Source organism: Cricetulus griseus, chromosome 2 (assembly GCF_003668045.3).
Source record: "Cricetulus griseus strain 17A/GY chromosome 2, alternate assembly CriGri-PICRH-1.0, whole genome shotgun sequence".
NCBI classification, from domain to species: Eukaryota; Metazoa; Chordata; class Mammalia; order Rodentia; family Cricetidae; genus Cricetulus; species Cricetulus griseus.
The window spans coordinates 21,315,029-21,334,951 of NC_048595.1; the positions used below are offsets into that span (position 1 = coordinate 21,315,029).

Sequence of the window (19,923 nt, forward strand, 5' to 3'; positions counted from 1 at the left end):
TAAAAGCCCAGCACTTGAAGAGTGGAGGCAGGAGCACTGGAGGAGTTCAAGGCCAGCCTCAGCTACATAGGGAACTTGAGGCCAGCCTGAGCTACTTGAGACCTAGAGAGAAGTGGGGAAGCAGAGGCAAGAGAATCATGAGTTCAGGTCCAGTCATTGCTACATGGGTAGCTTGGAGCCAGCCTGAGCTACTTGGAACCTAGAAAGTGAGCTGAGGTTCCACAGCTGGGTACCGACTGTGTCAAATCCCAAATTCTAGTCTTCCAACAGAAGTTTCTTTCCCATTCTATGTCATTTGAATGCCTATCAGCCCACAGAACCTTGGACAAATTAACCTCCCCGGAGCCCAGTTTCCCCAAATGCAGAGGATATAATAGTCTCTACCTCAGGTGCTGAAATGTTGTGAGGTAACAGTTGCATGGTGTGCTTTGACACATAGTAGGAGTGCAAAAAGTATGTGTAGGGTCTAAGTCTTCTGTAGAATAATGGTCTCAGTGGAAGAAAATATTAGTGGGCTAGCTAACACTACACTGGTATGAAGGACTCCTGACCTCTTGGTCACAGTCTCTCTGGTAGAGGGGAACCCAGCCTAATCCTCCCCGCCCCCCAGTACCTCAGAGTTTGTCTGGATAAAGTGTGTCTGACAGTCACAGTGTTCCATACCTGTAGTTTTAATTACCTAGGAGCTGAGGCGGGAGAGTTACATGAGCCTAGGACTTGGAGGCCAGTCTGAGCAGCACCATGTCCTTTTAAAGTGAAATTGACAGCACCTGCTTATTCTGGTGACTTACATATGGTGCAGCACCCTTTATGAAGATAGTTTTCTCTGTCTTGGTCACGGAGGCTCTAACTGCCCACGTGCCTTTGATAACATTTGTCACTGGCCCCGTCACATCTCTTTAGCTTCTGGCTAACGTCGTTTCTTAGCTAATCATAATAAGCAGCCTTAGTCCTTGTTTGATTCCTATGTAGATAAGTTGTGTAATCCGGCATTTAAAATAGTTTGAGCCCCTCCTAACAGGAGGAGCCCTGACAATAATAGTTGGCTGTCAGGGATGTCACTGAAGGCTATTGTGCATGTGTCCTGCTTTCTCATGAGTGACACTTTCTGCTTCATTTGCTCAGTCCCTGGCTCTGTTGTTGGAGGTGGAACTGTTCCCGCAGTTAGTCTGAGATTCTTTGGCCCTTTAAACATTCTTTCCGTTTCACTCTGTACACTCTGATGTAGCTCACTCGAACCTCAGCCACCAAGAGCCAATGCCTCTCCTGCATGGGTGTGTGTAAAGAGCACTCGGTCTGGTGAGAACACAGTGACCCCCGAGAGTGTGAATACTTCTGTCCATTCTGTCGCTTTCATAGAATGACTTTACTAAAGATGCTCCCATGGCCCTCTGCAAACTGTGGGACGTTGCCCCTGTGTAGCTTGGAGCTTCTGGCTGTGCCACACCCCTGCCTCTTTCAGACCCACTCACGGAGGGGCACAGAGTCACACTGTGTAGCCCTGGGTATCCTAGAAATTATAGACCAGGCTGGCCTCAAACTTGGTGATCTGCTTGCCTCTGCCTCCCAAGTGCTGGCATCAAAGGTGTGTGCCACCACACCAGTTTTCATTCAACTTTTTGTTTGTTTTGAGACAGGGTCTGACTATGTAGCTCTGGCTGTTCTAGAACTCACTCTGTAGACCAGGCCAGTCTTAAACTCACAAAGATCTGCCTACATCTGCCTTCTGAGTGCTGGGATTAAGGGTGTGCCATTATACCTAGCTCCAACTTTTATTTTTAATATGTATGGGTGTTTTGTCTGCATGGATGTCTGTGTGTACCTGGTGCCCAGGGAGGTCGGAAGAGGGTGTTGGATCTCTTGGAGTTGGAGCTACAGGTGGTCACGAGCTGCCATGTGGGTGCTAGGGAAGGCTAACTCTATCAAACCTAGGTCCTCTGGAAGAGCAGCCAGTGCTCCTGACCACCCTGAGTCCTCTCTCCAGCCCCATTCATCCAACTTGTTAAGAAGGAGCCTGTTCCCAGGAGACTGGTTCTGCTTCTTCGTTGAGAGGTCACTGTAAGGGAAGCAGATGTTTGAAGTGGGATGTATAGCACCTGGGGGGGGAGGGTCTCACCCCAAGGCCTCCCGAAGGCTGATGACTTGTGCTTTGTTCTGCAGAGTGAGGACAGCAATGGGGACTTAGACCCTGGAGTCTTGCTGACAGCTCAGACCATCACATCTGAGACCACGAGCAGCACAACCACAACTCAGATTACCAAGGTAACAGCTTCCAGTGGCATGCTGAGCTAGCTGCTGTACCCTAGATGGAGGGCACTGACATGAGCTAAGGCTCTCTGCTGTGTCCCAGCTGGAAAGACCTGATGCCTTCGCCAGAATCCACCTGGAAAAGCACACACAGTCATTGCCATTACACATCTGTCCATCAGGCTGTGGACAAAGTCTAAATGTCACATGTCAATCCTTTCTCCCTCTGTCTCCCCTCCCCCAACCCCCCAGTACCCCTTGGGGTACTGGGGTAGGGGTATAGTTCAGTGGGGGAGCACCTCCCTACCATGCACAAGTTGTGTGTTCCATTCTCAGTATGCGCACAGGCACGTGGATGCACACACAGCCACACAGTAAGGGCAGGGATTGCTGATATGGTACAACCATATTTTCTGAGCTAGAAACTAGATCTCTGATCTCATGAATCTTGTTTGTTGCAATCTGAGGCCGTGGGAACCATAGTTTGAACATGAAAGGTTCAAATCACTAGACTGCTTTATAGGGAACAATGGGGGCAAAATGCCGAAAATCCGAATTATCCTCAGGAAATCAGGCGGTCTATGTTTGCTGTAGTACTAGAAGAAATTCCCTTCCTTCCTTCCCTCCCTCCTGCCTTCCTGCCTTCCTTTCCGCCTTCCTTCCTTCCCTTCCGCCTTCCTTCCTTCCCTCCCTCCCTCCCTCCTTCCTTCCCTCCCTCCCTCCCGCCCGCCTTCCTTCCTTCCTTCCTTCCTTCCTGCCCTCCTTCCCTCCTTCCTGCCCTCCTTCCTTCCTTCCTGCCCTCCTTCCTTCCTTCCTCTCCCTCCCTCTCTCCTTTCTTTTTCTCCTTTTCTCTCTCTCTTCCTCCCTCCATCCCTCTCTCCCGCTCACTCTTCCTTTCCATCTCACTCTGTACCCAAACTAGCCTGACACTCACTATGTAGCCCAGGCTGACCTGGAACTCACAAGTGCTGCCTCAGGCTCAGAAGTGCTGGGACTACAGGTGTGCACCACCACACCGGACCTGCAATTAGTTATGAGTAAAGAATTTAGAAAAAAGAAAAAAAAATTGGCCAGGCTTTATAAGACACAGATGACAGCAAGCCAGGTATTTCATGTGTCTACGTTTGGCTTTCTTTATTTGTCCTCACTTGAGATTCTTTGAGGCTTTTTGACATTAATAATGTGAAATGCTTTAAAATAGGAGGCCCCAGTTTTAAGCTGAAAATCATCAAGTAGAAATACAGAAGAACAAAGAGGGTACCCCTCTTCCTTCCGGGTTTCTGTAGTATTTTGGAAGAAGAAAAAAGAAAGTGAATAATGAACTGTGTCTTTTTGTTCTGTATACTAAAGAGTCTAGTGGCTCAAGGTGGGGGAGGGGGGCGCTTCTGTTGGCAGGTCGTCCTGTGCCAGCATCATGGTGCCCAGCCTGGGCTACATTCTCACAATAACAAATAAACAAGCAAAACATTTGAAGGGAGCTTTTAAAACCATCTGGGCTGTCTTGCTTTTCTTTCCGGCTGTGTATGGCTTTCACGTGGCCTCTTCCTTTGGTTACAGACAGTAAAAGGTGGAATTTCTGAGACGCGGATTGAGAAGAGAATTGTGATCACAGGAGATGCGGATATTGACCACGATCAGGTGGGAATGCAGTGGGCACCTTGATGGGCACAGTGGCGTCTTCAGACAGCTGCTTGAGCTCTTGGGCGGGGTTGCTGTGGGGTAGACAGGCAGTGCATGAGCCACACTTGTAGTCCCAGCACTCAGGAGGCTGAGGCAGGAAGTTCACCACAGCCAGCCTGAGCTACACAGTGAGAGAGACCCTGTGTGTAAGAGTGTGTGTGGAAGAGATGGCGGGTGCATGTGGGCTCCAAACCCTGAGCTGTTATTCAGGGGTGGTGGTGACATGGAAACAGAGGAGGCGCCGCTGTCCCTGCCCCAGAGTGAGACAGTAGCAGATAGCAGAAGGTGGGCAAGACACTGGAAGATGTGGGACTCATTCTGTGTCATGGATCTGTCACCAGCTTGCTGTGTGACCTTGGGTAGATCACTTTACATCTGATGTTTTCCTCTCTAAAAGAGAGTAGGTTGATCCAGATTATTCTTGGGCCCTTCTGGGTGCTAAAATTCTATGTTTTTATGTTAATTAGGTGCTAATTGTGAGCTACAAGCAATTAGCAAATAATAAGGTCAGAATTAATGTTCCCAATTCTCTGCTGGGTGCTGTTATTACAGTGAGGCTGTTGAGGAGAGTGGGGGAGAGGCGTGGGGGGTGGAAGAGCCTGGTGGAGGGGGCAGGCCAGCAGAGCAGCGCTGGCCACTGTTGGAGTGCTCATGAGCAGGAAGAGTTTTGCGGGGCTGGGACTCAGTGCTGTGGATATTGTGCTCAGGGTCCCAGAGGCAAGGCCAGAAACCCAAGTGGGGGCCTCTGGCCGGGGTGCTAGGCTCAGTGGGTCCTTCCTGCTTGAGCCCTGCTGTGTGTTACCTGTGCTCTCTGACAGCAAAAGCTGTGTGTAGAAGGAATTTGGAGTAGAACAGGCCTGAACCCTCTGTCTCTGTCTGTTGTGCACATCCTTCAGCAACTCTGAGCTGTGCCTTTACCCTATAAAATGAAGCTCCTTATGGGTCAGAGTTGATATAGTGACACTCAATGGCTCAGAGAGAGCTCCAGGGACCCTTGATTCTTCCAGGAACTGAAGGCTCTGGGAGGGAGGAGGTGTGATGGATGCACTTTAGGAAGGACTGTTGAGAAAGCAGCATAGTCCAGGCGTTCTTAGAGGGAGGTGGAAACTCCAGGGAGAGAGCTTGAGCTAGGCCCAGAGTGGAGCAGCTGGGCCAGGGAAGAGGAGCAGGAGCCAGCAGAGACAGCAGGCTTTGTGGAAATCTAGATGTCAGAAGTTGTATCCCCCTTGACTGGATGGAGATTGTCCTTAGGATACATCAAGCAAACAGCTCCAACGGGTGTCACGGTAACTGGATTCCTCCAGGGGCTCAGACTCAAAGGAGAGAATCAGATTCAAAAGCCAGGTTGCCCCCCAGCTGTGAAGCAACTTGGTGTCTGCATGGCCTGCTGCCTCCCACTCTGTAAACAAGGAGGCAGCAGGCCATACAGAGTGGGACTCACAGCAGGACCCTGACTCACTCAGGTGTGAAGATAAGTCAGTGCCTCCCATGCATCCATCCATCAGCCTGCCTTTCTGCCTCCCTCCCACGTTTGCCAAAGACACTTCTTCCTTTTAAAAGCTGTGTGCTCCTTCGCCTTCCTGGCCTGGCCTCCCTGTTCCCACACTGAACACGGTTTGTTCTCACTCCTGAGGTTCTGTTTCTCTGAAGATACCCTCTACCCTTCCCCGCCTTTGTGCACTGGGTCCAGTAGCCTCCCTCTTCAGGACAAGGCAGGACAGGACAAGGCAGGACAGGGCAAGGTACCTGTCCACTTGGGCTGTGCTGTGTGCTGCCCTGATTCCTCCATCATCACAGAAAAGCCCCAGGCTTCCTTCACCAGCTGGGTTGCTCTTTGCCTGACCATTTTGTCTTTCATAGGTCCTTGTACAAGCCATCAAGGAGGCCAAGGAACAGCACCCAGACATGTCAGTGACCAAGGTGGTCGTCCACCAGGAGACTGAGATCTCTGAGGAGTGAGCTCAGGTAAGGGTGTTCCTGCTGGGATGGGGATGCTGTCATCTCAGCCAGAGAGAGGTCTCAGGAAGTCTGGACACTTGGGGAGCCCTTGACCCCAAGAGATGTCCACACTGGAACTCAATAAAGTAAAGGGAGAGGCTGTTGCTGTGTGGCTCCAACTAGACTGGCCAGGTGTCCTTCTGCCATAGTGTGCCAGCATCCCTGGGTAGGGGGGTACCTCAAACTTGGGTCTGAACTGAACTGTCACCCACCTTTGGAGTCCTCTGCTGGCCCCTACCCTGTTTATTTGCCCTTGGCAACTCCAGGATCTGTGGGCCAGAACCAGGGAGGACTAGAGAGCAAAGCTGAGAAGAACAAGTCCAGGCTTCTGGAAGAACACATAGGGGGCTTGGAAGTGCAGGGCTCTGGGGGCCAGGCTAGATAGCTGGGCATGCAGGAATCCAGAAAGATGAATGCTTACAGTGAACGCTGGGTAGGACAGCCAGTGCAGCTCACCAAGTCACAGCCAGGAGGACCTGCTCGTGGTGGTACTGGAAGCTTGCTCCTTTGTGGGGGTTCAAACTCGTGCTTTTTTTCCCTCTAGGGACTGTCCTGCCCCGGTCCCTACCCTTCCCCATCCCAGAGAAACCAGCATATCATAAAGAAGCCAGCCTGCAGCAGTCAGACTTCAGACTTGCAAGACTGTTCCACACCACAGAAAACCAACTTCCTTTTCTATTTGGAATTTATATTGAGGCTCTTCTAGATGCTACAGATGTTTTCTATATTGTGATACAGAAATTGTCAACTTTTCGGTCTATGAACTGTTTTTAAGACATTTGGGGTTTTTTATGGGGTGGTTGGTAACACCTCGGCCTTGCCTCTCTTCACTCATTTCCAACTTAGACCCTGACAGGATCCACAGACTTCTCCAGAACCTGCCAGAGAACCTGTCAGCCGTTAGAGGCCAGGGCCAGCTTGTGGAACCTCCTGCTCCTCCTGCAGCTTCATACCCCATGGATGATACAGAAACTTCATGCACCAGTGAATGTCAGTTAGGGCAAATACCCGGGTCAGAGACCCCAGAAACATGATACCCCTTTGCAGGGCATTTGGTGAGGCAGAGACCTCAGTTGAGCACATGGTGTCGCACCCTTTCCCCACCTCCCTTTCTGTTTGGAGCTTTAGGTCAGAGACAGCAGTTGCTTCAGGTAGTGCTAATACTGTGAACATCTGAATGCATCTGTGGCCTTCACCTCCCCAGCTGACCTGCCTGTCCCTCATCAGAAACAGCAGCTTCGCCAAGTGTTCCCAGCTCCCATCTCAGGAGACCAGGGCTCATGGAAAATTAGGCACTTTTAGCTAAAAGTGCCAGTGGAACATTTTTAGCCGTAGTTTGGGGAAGAAAAGTTAATGAGGTTTTTAAAATCAGGTCTTGTTGCTTAGGAGGGCACTTCACCCAGGGGAGTGGCGCCTTTACCTCAGTCGGACCCCACTAAGAGTGCTTCTGCAGGGCCTCCTCCTACCTGACATGGTAAGGGATGTGGCTCGAGGAAGAGGGTGTTTTCTGTGACCTCTCTTCCCTCCACAGGCAGCTGTCTGAGGATGTCCTCCAGGAGCAAGGGTATTTTACCTCATGGTGGTAAGCCCTGCCTGGTTGGGGTTGAATCGAACCAACTCTGCTCATCCCCCCATTGCCTGAGAAGGCTGTCAGGTTTGGGGGACTTTTATTGTGGGTTTTGGATTTAGTTTCCTTTTTTTTTTTTTTTTTAAATATTGGTTTTGAAAAGGAGCCTGATGTCCCCAATTGGTGGTGAGAATATGGACTTTTTTTTCCCCCCAAACAGGGCCTCTGTAATCTCCAGCTTACTGCCTACAAACAGATTTGCCTGGAAGCTTCTTAGATTCCTAATTCTAGACTAGGAATGAACTTCATGAGGGTTGACAGGATTTCTGGCAGCCGCGGCTGAGGGCTGAAGGGCAGTGAGCAAGCATACGGAAGGAAGCCACAGCAGTCTCTGGCCTCCTGGCTGAGCGCTCTTTACACAAACTCAGCGACTTTGAACTGGTTTTGAGTGTGCATTTTTCTTTTAGCTCCCATGAGACTGTTACCAACGGCAGCTTGCTCTAGGGCGGGGATAGACAGCCTTAGGTTCCACTTCCAGAAGCAAACTGGCAGACTGGTACAGGGCCTGAAGAGACTGCTGTCTGGTGGGACTGAGCCAGAGTTGGCTGTGCTAAGGAGTGGAGTTAGCATGGGCTCCAGCTCTGAGACCCAGGAGGAGAGGGGTTGCCTGTCCTTTCAGCACTGGGCTTGGCACTATCCCCGTCAGGACCTCAGACCTGGGTACCTGACCTCTGCTTCTCTCTTGCTGCCTTTGTCTGGAAATTGGACCAGACTTCTGATGTCCCTCCAGGCCTCCTCCCCCTCTTTGCTGGCTCTGGCAACAGATCTTGGGATATAGTAATTGTTTGGCTTTTTTTTTTCTTTCTTTCTTTCTGCAGTTGGTGTGAAGAACAAACTCTGTCCAGGTAGAAGTAGTTAGAGGGGAGAATCCCATCTCCAGGGTCAGGGACTTGGTAGGAATTTTCCCAAAGTGACTCAGGCACACCACAGTAACAAACCCAACTGCAGTTTTATTTTTACTTCAGAAGTAGATTTCCTTCAAACCAATGAGATCTCTGCCACCCACCCACAAAGCAAGCCCTATATTCCTAAGCTGAGGGCCCAAGGAGGCTAACTCCGGGGACCCTCCCCCAGGCCAGCAGTGTATTCTGGGGGACGCTGAGCAGCTGGGGTTGGGGGGCGTGGCCCACCTTAAGAAATGGAGCTGGAGTTCCGGCCTAGCCAGCATCCCCAATGCTCATGGGAAATAGAAGCCCTGGGGCTTGTTGTTTTTACAAATCTCTCAGATCTATTATTTTGATGACAAAAATGAAGGAGCTTTGTAAATTTTTTAAAAATTATGAATCATATCAAGTAGTTGTTTACATTTGACAAATAGGAACTATGGCAGCAGAGTCCAACTGAAAATGCTTAGGTAAGATAGGCAGTAATCAGGCTGCTGTCTGCGCCTTTCATAGTGACAGATGTGGCTGTAGTGTTTTAGGTAAGTGTTTGGTCTTGCTTCTTGTATGGCATTTTTCAATAAACATATAAAAAAATACCTGACTGAGGATTGAACCACTTTAAAATTTCTCTTCTAACAAAAACGTGAAAAAAAAGTTTAAACCTGGGCAGGGGAGCCGAAAAGGGAGCCACTGTGTACAGTCAGCTGCCCACATTGGCCAGAGTGCAGCTCCGGGCCGTGGAAGGAACTGCTGAGAACTGGCAGACTCCCTCTGCCAACTGGGGGAGGCTTGCCACATGGGCCAGACGAAAGTGAGATGGACCTGTCTCCCGGAGCAGTGACCCCAGGGGCAGGGCACTGGCAGTAGTTACCCAGGCTGGGACAGCCCGCATGGCTCGAGGAAGAACGGGCCTGAGGTGGTAGCAGAGGTGCAGTCGTTGCTCCACACAGCTCCACACAGCGGGTCTCCATTCCAGGTCATTGCGCACCTTCCCCAGCATCCCGTCCCACCTCCATCACCACTGCCACCTTGGAGGGAGCCTGTCCCAGCCTGAGGCATCCCAACCTACCACTGTTGAGTTGGCCAAGGTACCGGTGCACCTCGGGATGCTCTTGGCCTAGCCTGCAGCCCCCCTCAGGTACCTGTCCGGGCTAAGGCCACATGGGCTGAAGAAATTCCTGAGGCTGAATCATGCTGGTGTCCACATTAACACACGCCCCTGAGGCTGGCCCGGTGCAGCTGGCACTGCTCAATGCATGCAGGTCAGGAGCCTGAGTGGCTGCTGGCACCGCAGCATCCATTCTAGCCTCAGAGGTGACAGAAGCAGCTACTGGACACTGGACTTCTGGTGTCCTGTTCCCATGGTCCATGCTGGTAGCCTCATATAGCAGGTTATCCCTTGCACCTCAGACTCGGGCCCCCAAGTCCCCTCCTAATTTGGCATAGCCCCCCAGACTGAGTCTGTCCAGCCGTGGCCAGCTTCGGTGGGCACAGTCCCGTGCTGCTGGGGCCCCTAGGAGGAGCTCCCCCAGGCCCAGGTCCAGAGACTTGGAGTGCTCAATGCAGGAAGCAGAGGGCTGCACCGTGATGATCACGTGGCCAGTCTGAGTCCGGGGACCCCAGGGTGGCGGTAGCCCGGGACCCTTCAACGGGTAGCTGTGGAGCAGCGCGGGTAACCCCGAGCGAGGATTGGCAGGCTCGGACCGCAGGCTGCGCACCGACGGGACGGGTGAGGGACCCCGCCTCGGGGCCAGGTCCCAAGTCTCGGGCTCCTCGACGGTGCCCGGGGACCCATGCGCCGGACTGGGCAGCAGTGCATCCCAGCTGGGGCCGTCGGGTGGCCGCAGCGCCTGCGCTCTCAGCACGCCCCGGCGGAGCCGCCGCGTCTCCAGGTCCCGGTTCTCGTAGAGCAGCGTGTTGGCGCAGATGAACACGAACAGGCCGACGCCCATGATCACCGGCCCCAGCAGCCGCAGGCGCTCGTGAGGCCCGTGCGCGCGGCCGGTCCTCGGGGCGGGGGCGGGGGCGTGGGAGGCGCGGCCCGGCCAGTAGCCCGCCACGGCGATGCCCATGCCCACCAGCACACGAGCGCGCCCAGCGCCGCGAACGCGCCCCGACGGCGAGCGCAGCGAGCCGGCCCGCACCCGCAGCGGCTCTGGCGGGGAGCGCGGCGCCGGCGCCGGCCCAGGCGGCGGCCCAGGCGCGAGACGCGGCCCTCGGGGCTCCTGCGCGCGCCACCGTCTCCGGGGCTCCCGGCCGTCATCCCGCGCTCGTCCGGGCGCTCTGCGGGGACAAGCAGTGAGGCAGACACTGACCCGACGGGCCGGGCTCCGGGGGAGGGACGCGCGGGGCCGCCTCGGCCGGCCGCTTGGAGATCCCTGGCGGCCGCCCCCGGATTTTCCCGCGGCCGCCAGGCAGGGAGCCGCCCCCGCTCGGGTTTTCCGCAGCGGAGCCGGGAGCCAGCGTTGGCCGGGCCGGCGGGCGGAGCGCAGGGAGGGGGCTGCGGGGCTCCTGCAGCCTGCGAACGTTCCACCCGCTCGCTCGCCCGCCCGGCCGCCCGCCCGCGCGACACCCCTCTTCCCCCCGAAACCGCGGCCCCGGTAAGTACCTCCCGGGCTCGACCCCACCCCCGCACGTGGCCGCCCCGAAGTAACCCGGGGAGGGGGCGCCCGGACCGCCCCGGGGCTGCAGGTCTGGCGCGCTCGCCCCACCTCCCCCCTACTGCGCTTTACGTACCGCAGCGAGGGCCGCCGGGGGTGTCTCTGACAACGGCTTCTCCTTGCTCGCCCCCTCCTTGCAGACTTGCTCAGCCAGCACTGGAGCTGCAGCAGGAGAGACTTGAGCTAGACTCTGGGAAGACCGCTCTGGCCGAGACCAGCCAGTCAGAGCAGAGGAGGCAGCGACCGACTTTGTCCAGGATTCTTTTCCACTCCTCCAGAAGGGGCCTCCCCCTCCCCCCGCGGCCGGGCTAGGACCGGGGTTGGAGGCAGGGGATTGCCAGTGCCGGACGCAGGTCCTCGCCGGACGGACCGTCCTCCCGGATCTCTCGTCGGCCCAGGCAAGGCTCTTCCCAGATTGCGGTGTTTCCGATTCGGGCTCCCGGGGATGAATCATCCCCCTTTCCCGCCGCCTGGCCTCTTTTCCAGCCTCCTCCGCCCGAGGCCTCCGTGGGCCGCGTCCGGGCCGGAGCAGCACCGCCCCGGGGTCGGGGCCGCACGCTGGAGCCGCTCCAGGAGGCCGCTCGTCGTGGCGCGAGCACCGGGAGGCCGCGGGCAGCGGGGATCGGGGCGTCCGCTCTCGGCCGGAGACGACCCCGAGCGGCCTAGCCCGGGCCTAGCCGGGATCGACCCCCTTCCGGGGCCCCGCAGGCCGGGCCCCGACCCCCGCGGCCTCCCGGCCGCCTCCTGAGAGGGCGCGGGGTGGCTGAGCCCCGCCCCGGCCCCCACCACCCGCCTCCGCCCGCGCCCTCGACGGAGAGCCCGGCCCGGCCCGGCCCCGCCGACGGCCCCGTTCGCTCCGCCGGGCGCGCGGCCAGTTTCCATGATGCGGACTCGGCCCGGGAGCCCCCGCCTGGGATTGATTAGCCCGCGGCCCACGCTAATGAGAGCCGGCTGCGCGCGGCCCGCGCCCCTCGGCCCCCGGAGACCGGCATCCCCTGGCCGCAGAGCCTCCCAAGGCGATCTGGAGCCCTCCCGCTCCCTCTTCTCTCGGCCTAACCTCGGAAGCTGCTGTCGGTGCTGACCCCAGCTCCGTACTCACTCGCTGGGCCTCTGTGTGACTTCCCTGCCTCCCCGGTCCTTCTGTCCTCCCGGGGTGTCTGGGCCACAAGCCCAGCTTCAGTCTCAGCTGCCTGGGCTTTCTGCTCGGTTCCTGAACCCGAACCTCCACCCGCGAAGGACTCACTAACCAGAGCACACTCCTGTCAGGCTCCTAACTCCGCTGCGGTCCTGGTCCTAGCGTTGCCCTTGTTTTATCTCTTCATCTAGTCAGCCTGGTTCTCCCTCCCCCGTAGCCACTGCCCTCCCCAGGCCACTCCATCTCTTAGGAGTCCCAGTGGTCTGGCCACAGCCTACCCCCCTCCCCCAGCGGGTTTGCACACAGCATCCTTGCACTCGGCATCCTTGCTGAACCCCTCTACAGCTCCCTGGTGCTGGCCAAATGGTGTCAGAGCCCTTCTTGTTTGAGATGCCCTTGACCCTCTCACCTGGCCGGTGTGGCTGAATCTCCTAAGGGCCCCAGCCCCTCTGAGCTCTGGCCCCAGGGCTCAGTCAGTTCCTGGCTTTTCTGTCAGGAACACCGATTCCCCCCTTCCACTACGCTCCTCTAGAGCTCTGGGCCCTAGCTAGCTCCAGTCCCTGGCCAGGGCTTCCCTCCTTGGCCGCCTCTCTGCACACAGGTGAGCGAGATTGCTCTTGGGGATTGGATATCTGTTTCCTGGGTCCTTGCTGGCATTGAGGTCCGAGGGGCGAGGCTGTTTGTTCCCTGCTCTTTCCTGGAGCCTTGTGCTCAGGGGAATGTGTGTTCCAGCTGGCCCTCCATGCTGGAGGAACATGTGTGAGGCCTGTGTCTTCCCCCACTCTCCTCCTGTTCTCCAGGCTGGGCCGTGTCTCTGGGGGAGGAGGAGGAAGAGGGAGAGAGAGAGAGAGAACACCTAAGTTCTCTGCGGCTCAGTTTCCCCATCTTTGTAAGAACAGAAATAACAGCACGGAGTGTCTGCAGGGTTGAAAGGAGAGCACACATGTTGAACACCTGGCACAAAGCACATGCCAACAAACAGCCTGGCCTCCGACCGCGGGCTTCAGGAGCTGGGTTGTGAAGCGGGTGGGGACAGGTCCCTTTCCCAGGTGTAACCTGTCTCTAATTCTCTCTGAGATCTCTAGAAAGCATGAGAAGCAGGCGATAAGGAAAAACCTGCAGGGGGAGACAAGCATTCCCTCCCACAGGCCTCCTGCAGAGAGACCTCCCAGCCTGCTGGTTCCATCCTGTCTCTGCAGATGTGTGGCCGGCCAGTGGCCTGTGTTGGGACAATGACAATCCCCAGGCAGTCTGGATGCCACTCACCTCTGCCCTGGCCTCTGTGTGACCTGGATGCCTTCCCTTCTGGACTGGGAGGAGCCTGGATGGATGAGGTAGAAGCTGGAAATGCCACACCATCACCCAGAGGCCATCCTGGGGGAGCATGCAGTGTGCCCCACACACAGTTACAGAAAAGAGGCAGGGACAGATAGACAGGCACAGCCCTACCATGCTTAGGGCCTGAAATCTTTCTCACCGCTTTAGGAAAGCCTGTGCCATCTCTAGAGGACACAGCTTATGGCTGTATGGTCCCTGTCTGGTGACCTTAACCCGGGGATGCCTAGCTCCTTCAGAGCTGTCCAGGGGACCAAGTGTGGGTTCTCCATCTTTGCAGAACGGTGTTGGGGAAGTCACAGTTCTCTCTGGCAGCATCTGCCCTGCATCCTTCTTAGGCAGAGAGAGGTTGAGAGCAGTTCAGTGAGCTGTTTCATAAGGTGAATCCAGAATCCCAAACCCAGGCTCCATTTCCTGAAGGCAGAACCCCAAAGATGGGTAGTGACTTGCCCAGGGCAGCCCAGCCAATGCCTGGCAAAGCTGGGGTCCAGGCTATAGTTGTGGTCACATCTGGAGGGCAGACCCCACTTAGTCCATGCCCCACCCTGAAAACTCTACACTGAGTGACATGGGCTCTTTCTAGGTGTCCTTAGGCTGCCGGCATAGCCTGAGGAAAATGAATGTGTCTCTGTGGGTCTCTGAAGCCCATTGAAGAGAAGGCAGAACTTGATGATCCAGGAGCCACTGAGGGAACAAGGTCCTCGTGGTGACAGCAGCTCCCACAACAGTGCTTGGGTGGAAGGTTAATGGGCTCCTCTCTGGAGCTCTTTGTACCGTCTGTGAGGTGGACTCTCGCCTATATCACAGTGTGGAACCAGCCCCCCCGGGGGTATCCAGGCTTGCCTATGGTCACGTTTATGCCAAAATAAGGACATGGTAGTAACCACTGAAGGGCTTTGGGGCTTCCCAGCAGTCCCTCCATAAAGTGAGACAAGGAGGCCAGTCAATTTCTTTAGCTTCTCTGGGCTGGTTGTTAAGGAGCAAGCCCTGGGCCCTTCCAGGTGTTCCCTCCTGGGGACAACAGCCTTGTCCACCTAAGGCTGTGGAGGCAGCAGCTGCCCTAGGGGAGTCCCAGCTAGTCCCTCCAGGAAGTGGTAGCCTCCAATCTGAAGACCTCAGGAGGCCTAGCAGAGCCCTCTGTGCCCAGAAACCTTAGTTGCCTCAGCTTCGGTCATCTTAGCTGGGATACTACCTCATTCCTAAAAGTTCCAACTGAGCCAGCAGCTCAGAGCAGGCATCTTCCCCTGGACCAGGAGGAAGGTAGACCAGGAAATCCAAAGGGTGCCAGGGCTGGGAAGAGATTATCTTAAAAGCCTGGGAGTGAAGGGGCTATGAGAAGTTGATCTTCGGGGGGGTGGGGGTTGGAGCAGTGTTGCTGGCTGGAAACGTGGCCACATACATGCTGATCTCAGTCGATCCTCTCCACAACAGGTGTGCCCCTCTGAGTGCTCTCAGCTGGCGGGTCACAGCAGGAACCTCCAAAAAAAAAAAAAAAAAAAAAAAGAGAAAATTGCCTGTTGAGGGGGAATAGCTGCCTGTTTACCTCTCTGGGCCTGGGCCATAAGGTTGGAAAATGGCATCTTTATGCCCAGGCTAAGCCCTAGAGAGGAACAGGGCTATGGGTCACCCACCCACCCTGGTGTGGCAGTGTCTCCCTGCTGTGAACATCTATGGAGTGATTTCTGGGATTGTCTTGCGCATGGGCTGGGAAAAGCTAGGCAGAATGGTTGGCTCTCGGGCTTCACAGTAGGAGCTTTAGCTGCTGGGGTGCCATCTTATCGCTCTGCCATCTCTAGGCTATGGCACTTGCCTCATCTTTGTGGTTAAATATGCTTGCTGTCTTGTCCCCAGGATCCTAAGTCCAGAGACTGAGTAGAGGAGTTGGGGACCCCAGAAGACAGCCAGGATTTCGTCAGAAGCTGGGAATGGATTCTGAAAGACAACTAAGTCAGCCACGGATACCCCGGTAGTATGGCAACTCCTGTTGGTGACAAACTACACTGCCAATGAGGCAGTGGGCTCCCAGCCTAGGGGGAAGTGGAGGTGTGGGGCCCCCCCTGGCGGCTGGGCCCTAGCCTTGCCTGAGTGTGCCAGCTGTCCTCTTGGTGCCCATGTGCCAGAAACACCCGCCCTCAGGCCCCATGTGTGAACTCCTTGCAAACCACCCTACTCCCCTGGGGAGTCAGAGCAGATACCCACCCAGGTCCCTGCCATGTACAACTTAAGGCGAGCTATGGAGTGCTCTTAGAGGCCAGGGAGGGCTGTGCCACTTGAATCCCTGAGATTCCCTAGGGAAACAGGTTAAGTGCAGAATCGCTCCCTAACGACAGAGCTGCATTCCACCGCACTAAATTACACACACACACATTCTTTCCTGGTCGGCTTGTGTGGACGTGGCCCTCTCTTGGGCATCCAGCAGGCCTGTAGACCCCCCCCCATCATACAGAACAGGTCTGTTGAGGTTTGTGGTGACTTCCACCAGCACGGGACAGAGGCCCACTCACAAGTTCCCCCTCATCCCTGAGCAGCTTGCTTCCTGGTGAGCCTTTGCGTCCACAGCCACGCTACTCATTTCACAGGGCAGGGCCGCAGGCCGCAGTGGGGCCCTCACGGGGGTCGCCCTCCTGATGTCAAGGCCCTGAGTGATGGGATGGTACCCAGGCGGCCTCTAGTGTGAGATGTGGTGGAGAGGATGCCGCCCTGCCCAGGTCTGAGCCCGCTCCTGCAGGTGAAGCGGGCACGGTGTCTGGACCTTAAGTCCCTGTGAGTCCAGAGCCTCCTCCGCACAGAGCTGGCGGACAAGTGGTGCGGAGTGGTTAACTTACCCGAAGCCATCCGGCACGAAGGCAGAAGCAGTCTCACCACGCACCCAGTCTCAAGCCCTGCCTGGAAAAATGCTGTCAGGACACCATTTGCCCAGGGCCACATCAATCGCCTCGGCTCGACCATAATCCCAGGAAGTTCAGGCCCCCGATAAATCACTGTAGGACAGAGGAGAGAATGTCCCCGGAGGGTGGGGGTCCTGAAGAGTCTCCCCAGAGGACAGCAGTGGCGAAGCCTCTGCTGGCTGGTCTGAAACTGCCCTGCCTGCCTGTGTGTGTTTCCGCGTTGTCGGCTCCCGTCCAAAAGCCTGGTTTGGAAGAATCGCCCAGGAGGCTTTTCAAACATATTCACCATTTCCTCTTCTCTTGCCGCGAGATGCTGGAGGGCCAAAGACGAAGGTGAATGAAGTCACCGAAAGTTCCGCAGTCAACTTGGATGGTAGGTTCATGGCTCACCCCCACCGCACCCCCCCACCCCCGGAGCTGCCGAAGCCTGCGCGGCGGGTGGGGAGGAGGGACAGCCGCGCGCTGCCTGCGGCTGCGGGGCTGCGGGGCTGCGGGGCTGCGGGGCTGCGGCACGGGGCCTGGATTTACGAGCCGGCCGCGCGCGCGGTGGGGCTTGGCTGGCCTCCCTCCCCGGGTCGGTTATAAATAAGGCCCGCCGAAACGCCTTTGTCCTGGGCCGCTTTTCTCTGCCCTCTCGGGATTAATGTCTGGGAGGGGAGAACTGCTCAGCTTCTGCCACATCTGATTTTCCGCTCGCCCTCGGCGTGGTTTGTGGCTCCCGCCCAGCAGCAAGCAGTTCACAAGCAGGTCCGCAGCTCTGGGTTCATAGCCGGGGCCAGGTGCCGCGCACGCCGCACGGTGGTTGTGATCGGCATTTCTTTAGGAACAGCTCGGGTTCCTTAGTGGACTAGAAGCACTGGGGTTGCCCGGGAGGTGAGGATTAAAAGCAAACGCTCTCTCTTATTAAAGAAAATTCCTCCAGTGGAGTCCCCTGAAGTCCTCCCTTGCCTTGGGAGCTGCCTTTCTGCAACCCACCTCCAGGAGTGTGGAAGCTCACCTTCCAGCTCACTAAACCTTCTTGAGGCAAAGTCCTGTACACACTGGCCAGGCAGAGAAGGGCGGGTCCCTCTCCAAGTGTCAGCTACTCCTGCAATCCAAAGCACATACCCTGGTCCTACCTACGAGAGTTTTTAAAAAAATAGCCCCCGTTCAGTTTTGACAGCCCTACATGTGGAACTGGAGTGTGTACTCATCTCAGTGTAGGAAACATCCTGGGGGCTTCCTGACCCCCTCCCAGGAGGTGACCCCAGGGTCTGCAGACATTGCAGGGTTGTCAAAGTTGCAGGCCCCACTCGGGGCTCCCAGTGACACCGCAGCAGTCCCCAAGGTTACCCAACTTGGGAGTAGGCCAGGCCTCATCCTTTTTGCTGAAGCTGAGGAACCAGGGTCTTTTCTAGCTTCTACCATGGCCTGACTGCTGACTACTTCCTGTCCTCATGATGGCCTCTGTCTTGCCCATCTTCCAAGGAGAACTTCCAGCTTCCACAGGGAACAAAAATAAGTCTTAGAGGTTGGGGTCAAAGCTGAGGGTTAGAACACTTGCCTAGCCTGCATTAAACTCTAGGTTTGTAACTTGAAATTTCAGTTTCTCTCTCCCCCCTCTTATACCACACACACACACACACACACACACACACACACACACTCAGAGAGAGAGAGAGAGAGAGAGAGAGAGAGAGAGAGAGAGAGAGAGAGAGAGAGAGAACGAACCTCTTTCCACTTAAAACTCAGCTTCTTAATCCCAGCACTCGGGAGACAGGCAGTTCTCTGAGTAGACCAGCCTGGTCTACAAGAGCTAGTTACAGGACAGCCTTCAAAGCCACAGAGAAACCCTGTCTTGAAAAAAAAATCAGCTTCATAGGAGATGTGGCTCAGCCCCTAAGAGCATGGGTTGCTTATATAGAAGACCCCAGGCCCAAGTTTGGTTCCCCGGTTTGGTGGCTCACAACTATCAGTAACTCTAGTTTCAAGGGATCTGGCACTCTCTTCTGACTTCTTTGGACAGGATACTAGGCACACACATAAAACAGAAATAAATCTATTTTTAAAATCAGCTTCATTGGGGTCTTATTGCCTTATGTCACTGAAATTCATTCCTGGGAAGAGAATGAAGTATGCTGTGGACCCGGCTGAGCGTAATAAATTGGTTCTTTTCTGGACATGCCATGAGTGAATTTCCCTGCTTTAGTTTTTTCCTTCTCCTTTTTCTCCTGTGCCCTCAATGTGGTGTAGAAGCTGTGGTTGAATAACCATGCAACACTGCCAGCCCTGCTCAGTGTTAGACTTTGAGGTGTCTCCTGCCTAGCTCTGCTGCAGCAGACAAACCCTAAGCATATGGGCATGGCTGGGCCCAGAGTGGACCTGGCTAGACATAATATGGCTTTTATTTTTATCCTCAACCATTTGAAAATGATAAAACATCTCTGAACTCACAGGCCATGTATGTATCAGTGAGCAGCAGGTTTTTCAGTCATGGGTTTTGGTTTGCCAAGCCCTAATCTCAGACTTTGGGGTTTAAATTGAGTGGACTATTCCTTCCCCACTGCTGAGACAAAACACCTCACAGAGGCAACTTAAGAGTTTATTTTTGCTCACAGTTTGAGGATGCTGCCCATCACAGCAGGGAAGGCATGGCAGGAGGATGGGGTAGCTGGCCACTTTGTTTCTAGCTACATGCTGGCGCTCAGCTCCCTTTCTCTGTTTCCTTCATTCCCAGACCCCAACCTATGTAATAGTGCCATCCAGTTTCTGGGGAGCTCGTGTCTCTTCAGGAACTCTTCTGAAAACACCCCCTCATCCTCACAGTCCCTACCCCCAGGCATATTTCTATGTGATTGTCAATCTAGTTTGGTTGACAAGAGCCAGTCGTCTGCGCCATGACCAAGTCTAAGTATCAGGCGAAAGCCTGGAGATTTCATTCAAAGCAGAGCCGTCCAGTAGCTTGAGCTAGGAGAATGTGTGTGCACCTGTGTGTTTTGCAGAGAGGGAACAGCCTTATATACAGACTTAAGACACAGTGGGAAAATCCCAGGTAAGAGCTCGTGATTTTTATGCCAGTGGGGTATGGCCCAGGCTGTAATCGAGGACTAGAAAACAGGACTCATCTGTGGTCATCAACTCATGGAGACCCCGTGGGGGCTGGGGGCTGGGGCCCAACTTCTCCCTCTTCTTTATATATCTATACCGATACAAAGCATTTTTGGGAATTTGGGCATCATTCATTCCAAACTGCCTCCTGCTGAATGGGGGTGCTGTACACTGTTTTTAGGGGGTCTTGCTTCATCAAACTATATTAGTCTCAAAGTAACATATCCTTAAGCTTAAATTTTCTTTCCTCAACAATTAAACAATTCAAAGACAGCACAGTAGCATACAGTATGACTGGACTCTGTGTTTTTCATCTTTTTGTAGCTTATTATTTTTTCATTTTCTTTTTGAGACAGTGCTTCTCTGTGTACCAGTGCCTTGT

The 19,923-nt window shown here is 55.0% G+C and overlaps 2 protein-coding genes across 18 annotated transcripts in view; one reads left to right on the top strand and one right to left on the bottom strand.

The window, feature by feature from the left end:
* The window catches only part of Epb41 (erythrocyte membrane protein band 4.1), a 134,670-nt gene extending 125,638 nt beyond the window's left edge, over positions 1 to 9,032 (top strand). For all 17 annotated transcript variants that reach the window (XM_027399475.2, XM_027399474.2, XM_035439560.1 and 14 more), the window contains 4 exons: positions 2,161 to 2,262; positions 3,805 to 3,885; positions 5,788 to 5,892; positions 6,470 to 9,032. In XM_027399475.2, the coding sequence (XP_027255276.1) occupies positions 2,161 to 2,262; positions 3,805 to 3,885; positions 5,788 to 5,886 (282 nt within the window). In that variant the 3' untranslated portion in view covers positions 5,887 to 5,892; positions 6,470 to 9,032. The remainder of the gene's footprint in view (positions 1 to 2,160; positions 2,263 to 3,804; positions 3,886 to 5,787; positions 5,893 to 6,469) is intronic.
* Positions 8,343 to 10,699, bottom strand: LOC113833861 (transmembrane protein 200B-like). The gene is given in 2 exon segments (XM_035439573.1): positions 8,343 to 10,609; positions 10,612 to 10,699. Coding segments are annotated over 2 exon segments (855 nt in total). The 3' UTR covers positions 8,343 to 9,842.
* Between the last annotated feature and the right edge of the window lie 9,224 nt (positions 10,700 to 19,923).